General features: G+C 43.1%; 1 protein-coding gene across 1 annotated transcript in view; it reads left to right on the forward strand.

The window, feature by feature from the left end:
• Positions 1–2,755: 2,755 nt before the first annotated feature.
• Positions 2,756–15,184, forward strand: part of PLVAP (plasmalemma vesicle associated protein) — a 30,680-nt gene continuing 18,251 nt past the window's right edge. The window contains exon 1 of the mRNA XM_075851232.1: positions 2,756–3,242. Coding sequence (XP_075707347.1) covers positions 2,868–3,242 — 375 coding nt within the window. The 5' untranslated portion in view covers positions 2,756–2,867. The remainder of the gene's footprint in view (positions 3,243–15,184) is intronic.

Genomic DNA, 15,184 nt, shown 5'->3' on the forward strand with positions numbered 1-15,184 from the left:
TGGGATCAATGGCACCTGATAGGTGTCAGATTATCAGATACTCTGGATTATCAGACAGTCATAGAATAGTATAAACTCATTTAAAAAGGTAGTGAACGTTCAAGAAAAAAGCTTGAAGTAAAATGTAAACCAAAATATACTCTTATAACTATGTTGAATTTTCTACTTAGTTATCACTGTGTAGTCTTAGGCTACATTCAGACGAGCGTGTCCTATTTGGGTGCGTAAAAACGCAGCGTTTTTCCTACATTTCTTGTCCATGTGCGTTGCGTATTGGCAAAAGTGTGCTTTGCGTGTGGCATGCGTTTTTCACGTCCGTGCAAGCACTTAATTAAAAAAAATAATATTTCTCTGCTTTTCAATGTATTTGATGCGTGAAACACTGACATTCGTGTGCTGTCTGGATTTCACGCACCCGTAGACGTCAATGGGTGACTAGTATAAGACATGCAGTGAGTTTCACACAACGGACATGCTGCGTGAAAAATAACTCATGTGTGAATGGCCCCATTGAATTGCATTGGTCCATGTGCTATGAGCAGGTCCGGCCTTAGGTTGGATGGCGCCCTGTGCTGGACTCTCTATTGGAGCCCCCTACACAAACCAAAAATTAACCACATATATAGACACGCACATACTAGAACATATATACTGTACATACATAAAGACAGATATTTTGACATACAGGCAAATATACATACACACATCTGGAATATATACATACAGGTAAATATATAGACGTACAGACACATATACATACACACACCGGCAGATAAATACACAGACAGGGACATATACAAATACATAAAAGGCACATATATACAAGCACAAAGACACATTCACAAACAGACCCATATATACCCAGTACAGATAATGTCATCGATTTCACGTGCAGCCCTATGTAACACCACAGATAACACACAGTGATAACTGAGTACAGATAATATAGTAGATGTTACCTGCAGTCCTACGTAGCACCACAGATAACACACAGTAATAACTGACTACAGATAATGTAGTAGATGTTGCCTGCAGTCCTATGTAACACCGCTGATAATACAGTGATAACTCTGAGTACAGATAATGTTGTAGATGATACCTGCAGTCCTATGTAACACCACTGATAACACAGTGATAACTCTATGAGTACAGATAATGTAGTAGAAGTTACCTGCAGTCCTATGTAACACCACAGATAACACACAGTGATAACACTCTGAGTACAGATAATGTCATAGATGTTACCTGCAGTCCTATGTAACACCGCTGATAACACAGTGATAACTCTCTGAGTATAGATAATGTCGTAGATGATAACTATACCCACAGACACCTAAACACACACACAGAGGCATATATATATAAGGGCAGCAGAGTATATAAGGGGCAGCAGGGTTTATAAGGGGCAGCAGAGTATATAAGGGGCAGCAGAGTATATAAGGGGCAGCAGATTATATAAGGGGCAGCAGGGTATATAAGGGGCAGCAGGGTATATAGGAGGCAGCAGGATATATAGGGGACAGCAGGATATATAGGGGGCAGCGGGGTATATAGGGCCAGCAGGGTATGTAGGGGGAAACAGGGTATGTAGGGTGCAGCAGGATATATAGGGGGCAGCAGATATATAGGATACAACAGGAAATATAGGGACAGCAGGATATATAGGGGGCAGCAAGATATAAAGGGGCAGCAGGGTATATCGGGGGCAGAAGGATATATAGGGGCAGCAGGATAAATAGGGGGCAGCAGGATATATAGCGGCAGCCGGGTATAAAGGGGGCAGCAGGTTATATAGGATGCAGCACAGATATCTTTGTTTTATGAACACAAACTTTTACAAAGATACATAAACACATGCAGAGACACACACACACACACACACACACACACACTAACATATACACATACAAACACAGACACACACTGTATACACACAGAGAGAGACACACACACTGTAACATATACACATACAAACACAGAGACACATACTGTATACACACAGAGACACATACTGTATACACACAGAGACACATACTGTATACACACAGACACACATACTGTATACACACAGACACACATACTGTATACACACACATATACACACAGAGACACACAGACACTTACCATCTCTCCATTCTGACAGGATCACAGGCTTTGTGCAGGACGGGCTGTGGGCGGAGCTTCCTCCTCTTCTCTTGTTTCTCGGCTCTTAGTCCGTGTGTGTAACTAAGAACAGAGCACAGAGTAGAGGCAGAGCCCAGTGGCGCCCCCTACATGCTTGGAGGGGGCAGCGCCCTGTGCGTTCGCACAGCTCGCACACCCCTAAGGCCAGCCCTGGCTATGAGTGATTCCAATGCACAACACACGGACAAGTATTACGCTCATCTGAATGAGCCCTTATGGTTTTTGTCTAGTGAAATTCGACCATTTATTGCAGTCATGGAAGCAATTAAAGGTTATCAAACTTTCTGGATTATCAAATGGCAGAATAAAGGAATTTCACTGTACAATCTTTACATGTGCCTGTAATTCAGCATTCTAGATTATTATTATTATGGGTTAGGCTATAGTTGGTACCACATTGCTTTCTTGCTTGCGTGCTGTCCATTACACGCAATATTAATGTCAAGTCTTTTCACAGGTCTGACTGTATGACAAAAAGGAAGCTGGATGCATCCTGAGCAGCAGGAAAGAGCCAGGCTTGGGAACGTAAAAAAAAAAACCTAACATAAACAGTCATTTCGAAAACTTAATGTCACTGACCCCACCCTGTCCTACAACCTTCTTCTAGATAAACTGCTAAATGTAGCAAGTCTGCAGTGAGAAAGGATCGAAGTGGCCAAAGAGACATTAGCTGAGAAACAGCCATGGACCCAAACTATGCAATGGCAAAGTTTGGATTGGAGTCCAAGGATATCCTCAAGTCTAAGCAGAGAGGCTGCTGGTATTATACAAAATATTTCTTCTTTTTCTTATCTATCATCCAGTTCCTCATTATCCTTGGCCTGGTTCTGTTCATGTTGTATGGAAATGCCCATGTTGGCACAGAAGTTCGGCTGCAAAGTGTAGAGAGTCGTTACAAAAACCTGATGCTCGATTACTCCTGGCTAAATGGTAATTTCTCTCAGTTGAAAAGTAAGCTTACCAGCTTGGAGAAGGAAAATCTAAACTGCTCAAGCTTATTAACTACAGCAGTAAAACAACTGCAAAACAGAACCTTCATTGGGAGACCTGTTATAATGGTGAGTACTAGAATTGTATGTCAATTTGAGCTGTGTTAATTATTATTGATGAGCCATCAACTCTTGACCATAAAAGTAGTTACATATCTGTCATGTTTAACGGAATACTTTTCAGGAATATAGAAAATACTAGATAACATAAAGATTGAGAATTTCTAGCTTATATATCTTTGTTAGCACTTTACTTGTGACCATTGTTACAATTGACCATACATTGCTGTGTCTTGATAATCGACTGGTATGTTTGACACAGTGAGAAGGATTTCTAAATTATTTAATTATAATAAATCATAATGGTTACCAATATCTGGGCTGAATTACACCATCAATAATAAGTAAAATATTCATGATATATGTATAAAATTATTGGAGGAATGTTGACCATATGTAAATTCACAAACTATAAAACTATAAAAAATGTTTTACCTTTGGCCAGTGTCCAAGGTACCTACAATCAAAGAATATGTCAAGGACTTCATAGAAGCTGGGCATGCTTCTGCAGATCCAAAAACACTTTAGACTAGTTTTAGAGATAACTATGTAGAGCCTGTACAATTTACTGTTGTACATCGATAAGTCATGGAAAAAAGTATAAGTATCCACAAAAGGGAAGGGCACAAAAAGTATCACTGTAAGTACAGCCTCCAAGAGGACCAAAGTCAGCATGCATACCAGCACGGTCATTGCTGAACCAACTCTCACTGTCTAAAACCCTAAAAGCCGCACATACATAAATATGTTAAACAGAAGATAAGTCTTACATAGGTACCCTAGACAAGTGTCTTACTCATTAGTAAAGCATGGCCTGTTTGCGCAAAATAGCACCCCAACATAAGTTTCGCATAGATAGCTTTTTCAAGGGGTATTAGCAATATGTTCATGTCCTGGTTTAAGCCCTTAAGGACGCAGCCTAGTTTTGGCCTTAAGACTCAGAGACCATTTTTCAAATCTGACATATTCCACTTTATGTGGTAATAACTTCAGAATGCTTATACCTCTCCAAGCGATTCTGAGACTGTTTCCTCATGAGACATTGGGATTTATGTTAGGGGTAAAATTTGGTCGATATATTCAGTGTTTATTTGTGAAAAATAAATAGAATTTTTCTGAATTTAAATGCATCTGTTTGTAAGACAAAGGTTTATACCACCCAAAATAGTTACTAGTTCACATATCCCATATGTCTACTATATGTTGGCATGATTTTTTGAACATTCTTTTTTTTTTCTAGGACGTTACAAGGCTTAGAACATAAGCAGCAATTTCTCATATTTTGAATAAAATGTCAAAAGCCTCTTTTTTTTTTATATACTAATTCAGTTCTGAAGTGTCTTTGAGGGGCCTATATATTAGAAACCCCCCATAAAACACCCCATTTTAGAAACTAGACCCCTCAAAGTATTCAAAACAGCATTTAGAAAGTTTATTAAACCTTTAGGTGTTTCACAGAAACTTAAAGCAAAGTAAAGGGGAAATTGACAAATTATTTTTTTTTTGTTAGAAAATCCTTTTTATTAAATTTTTCTAGAAAACAGAAGGTTTTACCAGAGAAACACAACTCAATACTTATTGCCCAGATTCCTCAGTTTTGAGAAACATCCCATATGTGGCCCTAGTGTGCTAATAGACTGAAGCACCGGCCTCAGAAGCAAAGGAGCACCTAGTGGATTTTGATGCCTTCTTTTTATTAGGCACCATGTCGGGTTTGAAGAGGTCTTGTGGTACCAAAACAGTGGAAACCGCCCAAAAGTGACCCTATTTGGCAAATTACACCCCTCAAGGAACTTATCGAGGGGTATAGTGGGAATTTAGATCCCACAGGTTTTTTGCTGCATTTTGTGGAATTAGGCTGTGCAATTGAAAATCAAATTTTTCCGATAAAAGGTACGAATTTTTAATTTTGACAAGGAATAAAGGAGAAAAAGCACCCCAACATTTGTAAAGCAATTTCTCCCGATTACGGAAATACCTCATATGTGGTTATAAACTGCTGGTTGGACAAACGGCATCTTTCAGAAAGGCAGGAGCGCTATTTGGCATGTAGATTTTGCTGGATGCGTTTCTGGGCGCCATGTCGCATTTGCAGAGATTCTGAAGTACCAGTATAGGGAAAACCCCTTAAAAGTGACCCCATTTTGGAAACTAGACCCATTGAAAAAAAAAAAATTGTAGTTTTCATGGGCTGCATGCAAATATTTGATTAGTTTTTATTCTATTTTTAGGATGTGTGGTGACTAAAAAACAGCAATTCTACTATTGTTTTATATTCCTTTTTTTTTTTACAGCGTTCACCGTGCGCTATAATTGACACATTCACTTTATTTTGCGGGGCAATACGATTACGGCGAGACTATATGTTTAGCAATTTCTTTTATTTTTTATTTTTTTATGTCTTACGGCGTTTGCACACGGCGATTGGTCCCAGCTGAAGGTGCTGCGGCGAGACAGCAGTTGTCACAGCTCCTGTATGTGCCAGAAGGAAAAAAAAGTTTAAAAAAAAGTTAGATACATTTTCAGGAGTGTAAAAAAATATTAAAAGTTAAAAAAAACAAAAACTTTTCCCATTTTTCCCCAAGCACAATGTAAAAAATAAATTTTTGGGAAAAAAATTGGTATCGCTGCATCCGTAAAAGTCTGAATTATTACAATATAGCATTATGTGACTCACACGGTGAACGGCGTAAAAAAAATAAATGAAAACCCCAGAATCATTGTCTTTTGGTCATCATAGCGCTAAAATGAATGAACTAAAAAGTGATAAAAAAATGTATGTACCAAAAAAATGGTGCCAATAAAAACTGCAGCTCGTCCAGCAAAAAATAAGCCCTCACACCGCTCAAACGATGAAAAAAATTCAAAGTTATGGCTCTCAGAATGTGGTGAAACTGAACAAATTATTTTTTTTAACAAATAGTTTTTACTTCGTAAAAGTAGTAAAATACAAATTTTTTTCCTATTTTCTGCTGTCTAAAACCTGGGTGCGTCTTATAGTCCGAAAAATACGTTTATTAAATAGGCAGTGTTACTGAACACTGGACGTGAAAAAATGCATATATTGCTACTTATAATAACTTCGCACAATTATTAAAATTCATAGCTTACAAAAGTAAGATTAAAAGCTAAAGAATATATAATACAGTTGGTTCTAGGTCTGATTCTATTGTATGGACACTGTTGACAGCAGCATCTTAGTTAATTATGACTCTGTTCACATCTCCATTGTGGCTTCCATCTATAATGGAAGCCACAATGCTGTGCCGAATCTGTCATTGACTGCGTTATTCTGGTTGCCGAAAGTGGTGGAACTTGCGACAGAGGCTCTAAACAGAATCACAAACTCAGATGTGGGCATGTGCTTAATAATGCAGACTTGTTGAAGTGTTTTTCCCAGAATCATAAATTATTATCTATCCACAGTATAGGTGATCATTTTCTGATCACTGAGAGCCCCACCACTGAGGGTCCCATTGATCCCAAACCCCCTGTTCCTCCTTACTTCTCAACCGCAGTGAGGAGGACATTGAATGGAGCGTCATTCAAAGTTTACGGAAATGACGGAAACAGCTGAGTACAGTGCTCGCCTGTTTCTGTCATTCTCATAGACATTGAATGGAGTAGAGGGAGGATTCTTGACCACCACTCAATTCAAGCTGCTCCTTACTGCAGGAGGTGCAGTGAGGAGGATCTTGGGGTTCAGGATGCCTGTTCTCACGATAGGCAGGGCTCCCAGCGGCATACCTCCCAACTGTCCAGGTTCAGTGGGATTATGGGCGGTGTCCCGCTGTCCCGGGCGGCCAGTGGTATGTCCTGGTGCAAACTGTATCTACGTCCTGAGGCATTGTCTGGTGGCTGGAACAACTCTTCCTTTGGTGCAATTTCCCCATGCTCCCATAGGAAGCCAAGATTAGGCTCTGTTACCACAAATATAATATAGCCCTGGTTTTATCACCCTAGGAACTATTTTACAATGATTCCCTAACCAATTTTGAAACCATCTCATATTGTCATGCACTTTAGTCTTCCAGTCCCATTTATTATCATCTCCTTTGTCAGGACAGAAACACCTGGGGGCACAAGACGCTATCCTAGTTGCACACCAACATTGGTTATTACAATTAGGCTGGGTTCACACAACCTATTTTCAGGCGTAAACGAGGCATATTATGCCTCGATTTACGCCTGAAAATACGGCTCCAATACGTCGGCAAACATCTGCCCATTCATTTCAATGGGTTTGCCAACGTACTTTGCCGATGACCTGTAATTTACGCGTCGTCGTTTGACAGCTGTCAAACGACGACGCGTAAAATGACTGCCTCGTCAAAGAAGTGCAGGACACTTCTTTGGACGTAATTTGAGCCGTTCTTCATTGAATTCAATGAAGAACAGCTCTAAATTACGGCCGTCAATGACGCCTCGCAAAATGCGAGGACGAGCAATTACGTCTGAAATTACGGAGCGGTTTTCTCCTGAAAACAGCTCCGTATTTTCAGCCGTATCGGACGCTGCCGTGTGCACATACCCTTACCGTGTACCTCATCACATTTTACTGCATCATACTTATATACATATTGAACAGTAATGTGGCATTTTTACAATCTGTTACTCCAATGTGCACCTTATGTAAATTGACTTTGCGACCTTTAATTCTGGCTATGCGAGCAGCATACATGAGCCCTACGCACATAGTGGATGTATTTAGTAGGCCAGGAATTTCTAAGTATGTTCCTTGGTTTGAGAGAGCATCATGAGCAGTGTGACCTACTGTACATCTATTTCAACATCATAGCTATAGTCTGTGAGATTGAGGTCATTCATTGATATTGGTACGCCGATTAAAGGGATTTCTTTATGATTTCCTGGAACATGGGAACAGATCCAACAGTCAGTTGTGTTTAGCGGTTTGTTGATGTAAAAGCGAGATAGAGTTCTTCCGCCATTCTTCATACACTTGTATACAAAGTGTTCTGAGGGGCCTGATCCTTTTTACACAGATCTGCATCACCCACCTGAAAGTTGACCTTTTTACAGTGAGAAGCGTGAATCCAGTTGGGTTTCCCCTCCACTTTCAGGTAGGAGTGGTCAGTAGTACTTGGTATGGGCCATCAAATTGGGGTTCCAGATGATTCTTCACGTTTCTTCTTATGACGACCCAATCTCCAGGTTGTAGGTAATGAGTTCCAGTTCTGTCTTGTGGGTCTGGTAAAGAAGAAAAGACTAAGCCATTCAAATTAGTCAGCTGCTTATGAAGCTGGAGGACATAGTAAATTAGAGAAGCATACTGTCCATGTAATTCCTGTGGAAAGAAAAGGACTGTAAGCAGTGGCCTGCCAAACAGTATTTCAAACAGTGAAAGTCCATGCATTCCCATTGGGGGTATACCTCATTGCAAATCAAGCTAACGGTAAGTCTTGGCACAGATCATGTTTTTCTTGCACCATTGTGTAGCAAATTGTGAGATGCCTGGTGCAACCCAAAATGTACTTATAATAACAACCATTCCTCCTTTGGAAACATGAGATGGGAGATGAGATTCTGTATGGGGACCTGTTTGTTTTTGCAAGGTTCTGAGAGTGCCCATTGTCAGATTTTGTTAATCTTTTGGGGACTCTTGTAGGTTAATAAGAGCAACCTTTTTGTCCGCTTCATCTGCCCTGTTATTACCCATAGTGATAAGATCTTTTGCTCGCCGACGACCCTGGCATTTGATAACTGCTATGGCTCGAGGTAGCTTTAACTTTTCTAGCAGCTCCTGTATGAGGTCTGCATGCTTCACAACCTTGCCACCAGAAGATAAGAAACCAAAACCATGCCAGGATCAAGGGTTTCAGATTACAAAACTGAGGTGTCTGATGGTTAGGCCATGAAGAACTACTTATACATTATTACATTTATCAATTTTCCTGATTTAATCTACAAATGACACAAAGCTGTTCTACATTGTTATTCAAAATAGCTATATGAGCATTTTATGTTTGTCCATTCATTTCAAGAACAACATCACGTTTCTTATCACACTAGCAGCTGTTCTCTACCTCCCTGCATCTCTTATCAAACTAGCAGCCTCTAAATTATATAGTATGGGAACTTACTATAAGGTCATTTGTAAATGTAAAACTACTTGCTTTAAACTTTACTTTTTAAAATATCAATTTCCTCTAACTACCTCCTGCATTTAACTTCAGTGTATTAAGGACTTCATACTTTTGTCACTATTAGGGCTTATTCAGCCGAACGGGATATACGTCCGTGCAACGCGCGTGATTTTCACGCGCGTCGCACGGACCTATATTAGTCTATGGGGCTGTGCAGACATGTGCGTGATTTTTACGCAGCGTTGGTCCGCTGCTTAAAAGTCGCGACATGTCCGTTCTTTGAGCGATTTTCGTGCATCACGCACCCATTGAAGTCAATGGGTGCGTGAAAACCACGCATGCCACACGGAAGCACTTCCGTGCGAACAGCGTGATTCGCGCAACAGCTGTGAAAAGGATGAATGATAACAGAAAAGCACCACGTGCTTTTCTGTTTACAAACATCCAAACGGAGTGTCATAATGATGGCGGCTGCGCGAAAAGCACGCAGCCGCGCATCATACGGGGCTGACACACGGAGCTGTTAAGTGCCTTTTGCACAGGCAAAACAACGCGTTTTTTGCGTGCGCAAAAGGCACATGCTCGTGTGAATCCGGCCTTAGGCCAGGTTCCCACGGGTCAGATACGCTGCGTAAAAAATACAAAGCTGGAACCCTCAGCACATTCTGTCCATAAAACAGTTTTTCGAACTGAATTTCCGCTGGGGAAAGCGGCGCTAAAATAAACAAACAACATTTATACTTACCCACTCCTTCACTTCTGTGAGGAGTCCAACCTCCTAAAATGACGTTTCAAGCCATGTGACCGCTGCAGCCTGTGATTGGCTGCAGAGGTCACCTGGGATGAAACGTCACCCAAGGATGCCAGACTGGAGAAGAAGTAGGGAATTCTGGTTAAGTAGAACTTTTTTTTCTTACTGCGGCGAAATCACTGCAATTCCGCTGCTAAAGCCGCGTCACTTGAATTTCTGTTGCGGGTTTTGCATCCCCATTGAATTCAATGGGGGAAAACTCGCAACAGAAAAGCAACGAAGACATGCTTCGAATTTAATTTCCCCACCGCAGGTCAGTTTATTAACATTTACACTGTGGTTTATTTCCACAGCATGAACAGGAGATTTTCTAAATCTCATGCACTTTGTTGTTATTGTAAATGCGGCGGAATTTCTGCACAGAATTCCGTTGCGGAAATTCCGCAGCATTTACGCTATGTGGAAACCTAGCCTGGGATGCTAAACAGTCCAATGAAGATAATAAATACGCAAAATAACTGAGATTATTAAAGTATATATTCTGTTCTGACCCCTACTCTAAAGATACCTTGGGCTCTTTGTTACTTTCTAAAACCCTCTACAATCCATCCAGGGGCGTAACTAGGAAAGACTGGGCCCCATAGCAAACTTTTGACTGGGGCCCCCCTCCCCAGGGTGTCACACAAACCCCCTTGTAGATAGTGCCTTTTTTACAGCCCTCCCCCTGTAGATAACGACAAACAGCCCCCTTTGTAGATATCTACAGAGGGGGCTGTATGGCGTTATCTACAGGGGGGCTGTACGGCGTTATCTACAGGGGGCTGTATGGCCTTATCTACAGAGGGGGCTGTATGGCGTTATCTACAGTGGCGTCTGTATGGCGTTCTCTACAGAGAGGGCTGTATGGCGTTATCTACAGAGGGGGCTGTATGGTGTTATCTACAGAGGGGGCTGTATGGCGTTATCTACAGAGGGGGCTGTATGGCGTTATCTACAGTGGCGTCTGTATGGCGTTCTAAACAGAGAGGGCTGTATGGCGTTATCTACAGAGGGAGCTTTATGGCGTTATCTACAGAGGGGCTGTATGGCGTTATCTACAGGGGGGCTGTATGGCGTTATCTACAGGGGGCTGTATGGCGTTATCTACAGGGGGACTGTATGGCGCTATCTACAGGGGGCTGTATGGCATTATCTACAGGGGGGCTGTATGGCGTTTTCTACAGGGGGGGTTGTATGGCGTTATCTGCAGAGGGGGCTGTATGGCGCTAACGCCATACAGCCCCCCTGTAGAGAATGCCATACAGCCCCCCCTTTAGAGAATGCCATACAGCCCCACCTGTAGAGAACGCCATACAGCCCCCCCCTGTAGAGAACGCCATACAGCCCCCACCTGTAGGGAACACCATACAGCCCCCACCTGTAGGGAACGCCATACAGCCCCCCCTGTAGGGAACGCCATACAGGCCCCCCCCTGTAGGGAAGGCCATACAGCCCCCCCTGTAGGGAACGCCATACAGCGTCCCCCCTCCCAAAAAAATGTGACCTACAGTGTGTCCTACTAAAGGCATGTATCCCCTATACACAGGATAGGGGATACATGTGTGATCGCTGGCAGCGATAGGGAGAACGGGGGACCGAAAGTCCCCCGAAGTTCTCCATGACTAACCTCCAGCGTCTGCGCAGCTCAATAAAAATTAAAGGAGCGCAGGTCACGCATGCGCACAAGCGCGACCGGCGCTCCATTCATTTCTACGGAGCTGCCGACACAGACCCCGGAAGTCCGAGGTTTGTGATGGAGAACTTCAGGGGACTTTCAGTCCCCCGTTCTCCCTATCAATGCCAGCGATCACACATGTATCCCCTATCCTGTGGATAGGGGATACATGTCTTTTGTTTAATGGTAGAGCGGGGAGATACCTCCCTGCTCTGCTGTAGTCGTGTTCAGTGGCGTCGCGCTGTAGCAGCCATAGCGGCTGCTAGCGGAGCCTCCGGCCATGGTGGGGGCCCGTGCCGGCGGGCGACACAGGCCCCCTCATGCCGCGGGCCCCGTAGCAGCCGCTACGGCTGCTACGGCGGTAGTTACGCCACTGAATCCATCTACTCCAAGCTCCTTTCTCATTTGGCTCTGTAATTCTTGATTTACAATTTACAATTTTTACAGAAACAGACCCAGGCGGTCAGTTTCTTTCTTTGGAATACCCAATCCCCTAGAAAGCTAACACCATTTTAACAAATGCTTGCTAACTCATGGGCCATACCTCATATTCATCTCCTCTTGTGGGGATGGAGGAGCCTGCGGACGCCCTCTACTCGGATCTGGTGATCAGGCAGATTCTCGTTTGACTGTTGCCCATAGCCCTGCTATGATGGAGGGGACTCATACCCTTCTCCCTCAGTTTTTATTTTCACTGGCAATATTTTATGGCTATTGGCTGTTAGGAAAAGTCCTACACTACGTATCCCCTACGTATCCGTATACCCTCGGTATACATTAAACTAACCTTTCAACAGAGCCAAATGTCAAACAACAAAACAATAATCCCTCAAAGGATCTGCCCTCTATATCATCTATGTCAAACAATCTAAGAAAGGTATCGTATCTCCTGAGATAGCAGTATGATTTTTCATGAGGGTGACAAGCAGGGGCGTAGCTAAAGGCTCATGGGCTGTGGTGCAAGAATTCAGCTTGGGCCCCCTACCCCTCCCCAACACCACCAGACCCCTGCCGATGCCTATGCCTGGCCGCCTTGCCCAATGGCAGGACCAAAATCTTATCAGGGGAATATATTTTAATCCTATAAGCATAATGTCTCTATAGCTGTCCCAATACAGTATAATGCCCCTATAGCTGTCCCCACACAGTATAATGCCCCCATAGCTGCCTGCCTACACAGTATAATGCTCCTATAGTGCATCCCTACACAGTATAATACCCCTAAATCTGCCCCACAGTATAACGCCCCACACAGTATAATGACCTTATGGCTGCCAGCACATAGTATAATGCCCCTATAGTTGCCCACACACAGTATAATGTCCCCCATAGCTGCCCACCACAGTATAATGCCCCCATAGCTGCCCCACACAGTATAATTCCCCCATTCAGTATATTGGCCCATATCGGCCCCCCTCCCCATACGCAGTATAATTCCCCGAACAGTGCCTAATAGAAAAATAATAAAATAATTACTTACCTATCCCCGTTCCCACGACAAGTGGAAGAGATCCTTCTTCTCCTTTGGTCTGTGCAGTGTATGAATCGGCACAGACCGGTGCGATGACGTCACTACATCATACCTGTCTCCACCGAGCCGCTCATGGCATAGAAAATGATGGAGCAAGGAGCCATCAGCTTCTTGCTCCAGCATTGAAATCAACTGTATCTGCGTCCTGAGGATGCAGACACAGTTGGTACCAGGACATCGGTGAGTGGCTCGCGACCCCCCGGAGGTCTTAACATGACCTCCCAGGGGGTCGTGACCCACAGTTAGGGAAACGCTGATGTAATGTATTGTATTGAGCTGTCTGTGTTTGCGGTGGAGAGGAGAAGGGAGGCTATAATTTACAGGCCCCCCTCTCCTCTTGCTACCGCAAACACAGACAGTACAATGCAACACATATACATTACATTATTGGCCCCTCACGTGACGTCAGGGTCACATGGTACATTGAGTGTACCATGTGACCGTGCAGTCTAAGGAGACCTGCCCATCCATTTCTAGGCAGCCAGTAGTGTAGAGACGGGTCACGAATAAAGAATTCATTATCCTGGTTAGCGCTGTGTGGCAAAGGGGCCCCGTGGGCCCCCCTAGCTAAGAGGCCGGGCCGCAACTGCGCCCCCTATAGCTACACCACTGGAGGCAAGCCAGGTACAGTTTCATTACACGCCTTTAAATGTACCTAGAAGCAGACACAACACCAGTCTTACACTAGGCTGTCAAGCAACAGACCAAGAGGTGATCAGAGATCGTTTTGCTCTCGTTCCCAGGGAATTGCCCTACACCCAATAGCAACAGTGGACTGAAGCTGAATTTAATCAGCGATGTCCAAAGGCGAAGGGAAGGGGGTACCCAAAGGACCTGTACTGACAAACCAAGACAGACAAATACGGTAACTGCACCAAAACACATTTAACCCTTTATTTTACATTTGTCCTTCTGCTGCTCAGGCAGTGGTTAATAACAGTTTACTTGACAAACACAGAAAAATAAAAAATAAACACTTGTGTCTGAGGAAGGTAGGGTCCTCTTACTTAGGAGGTGCGTCTTGAGGGAGTTTTAATCACTCTGTCGTAAAAGCCTCTTTCACTATGCACCAACATCCTCATTCATTCATTCACATACATATCAAAACAGGTCCGTGCATTTAACAACTGTTTCAGGTTCTTGGGAAACCGTACTCACGACGGAGAACAGAGGGACTGGGGATCAAAGGAAGGGAAAGCGAATGAGAAAAAGGTTTCTCACCAGCCGCTTTCGGTATCCTGGTTTCGGCACCATAATTGTCGTGGATAATTTAACAGCAAAACAGTTGCTCCAGATTCATGTATATTCATTTGTTCAAGCAAGAAGGTTTACAGAAAAATGACATGCGTGTCATATTGCATGTAAGTAAAATGGTTGATGCTCCACAGAATAGCAGGGGTTTATATACAGCAATTAGATTGAACATTTACATATCAGACAGGCTAAGTTCACACTACCGTTGCCTCCCGTTTAGGTCTGATGACCGGAAATCCAAACGGAAAGCATCGCTCCCGTTTGAAATACCAGTGATTTCAACGCTAATCCTTTTGTTTTGTTTGGATTCCGTTTGCCTCCGTTCGCTACGTTTCAGGTTTTTTTAACGGAAGCAAAAGTGCAGTCTGCAATACTTTTGGTTCTGTGAATAAAAACGGCATCCAACTGAAACAAAAGAATTAGGGTATGTTCACATGTAGTGACCAAAAACGTCTGAAAATACGGAGCTGTTTTCAGGCGAAAACAGCTCCTAATTTTCAGACGTTTTTGTAGCAACCCACGTTTTTTGCTGCGCTTTTTACGGCCATTTTTGGAGCTGTTTTTCAATGGAGTCAATGAAAAACGCCTCCAAAAACG

Source organism: Rhinoderma darwinii, chromosome 1 (assembly GCF_050947455.1).
Source record: "Rhinoderma darwinii isolate aRhiDar2 chromosome 1, aRhiDar2.hap1, whole genome shotgun sequence".
In the NCBI taxonomy this organism is placed as follows: Eukaryota; Metazoa; Chordata; class Amphibia; order Anura; family Rhinodermatidae; genus Rhinoderma; species Rhinoderma darwinii.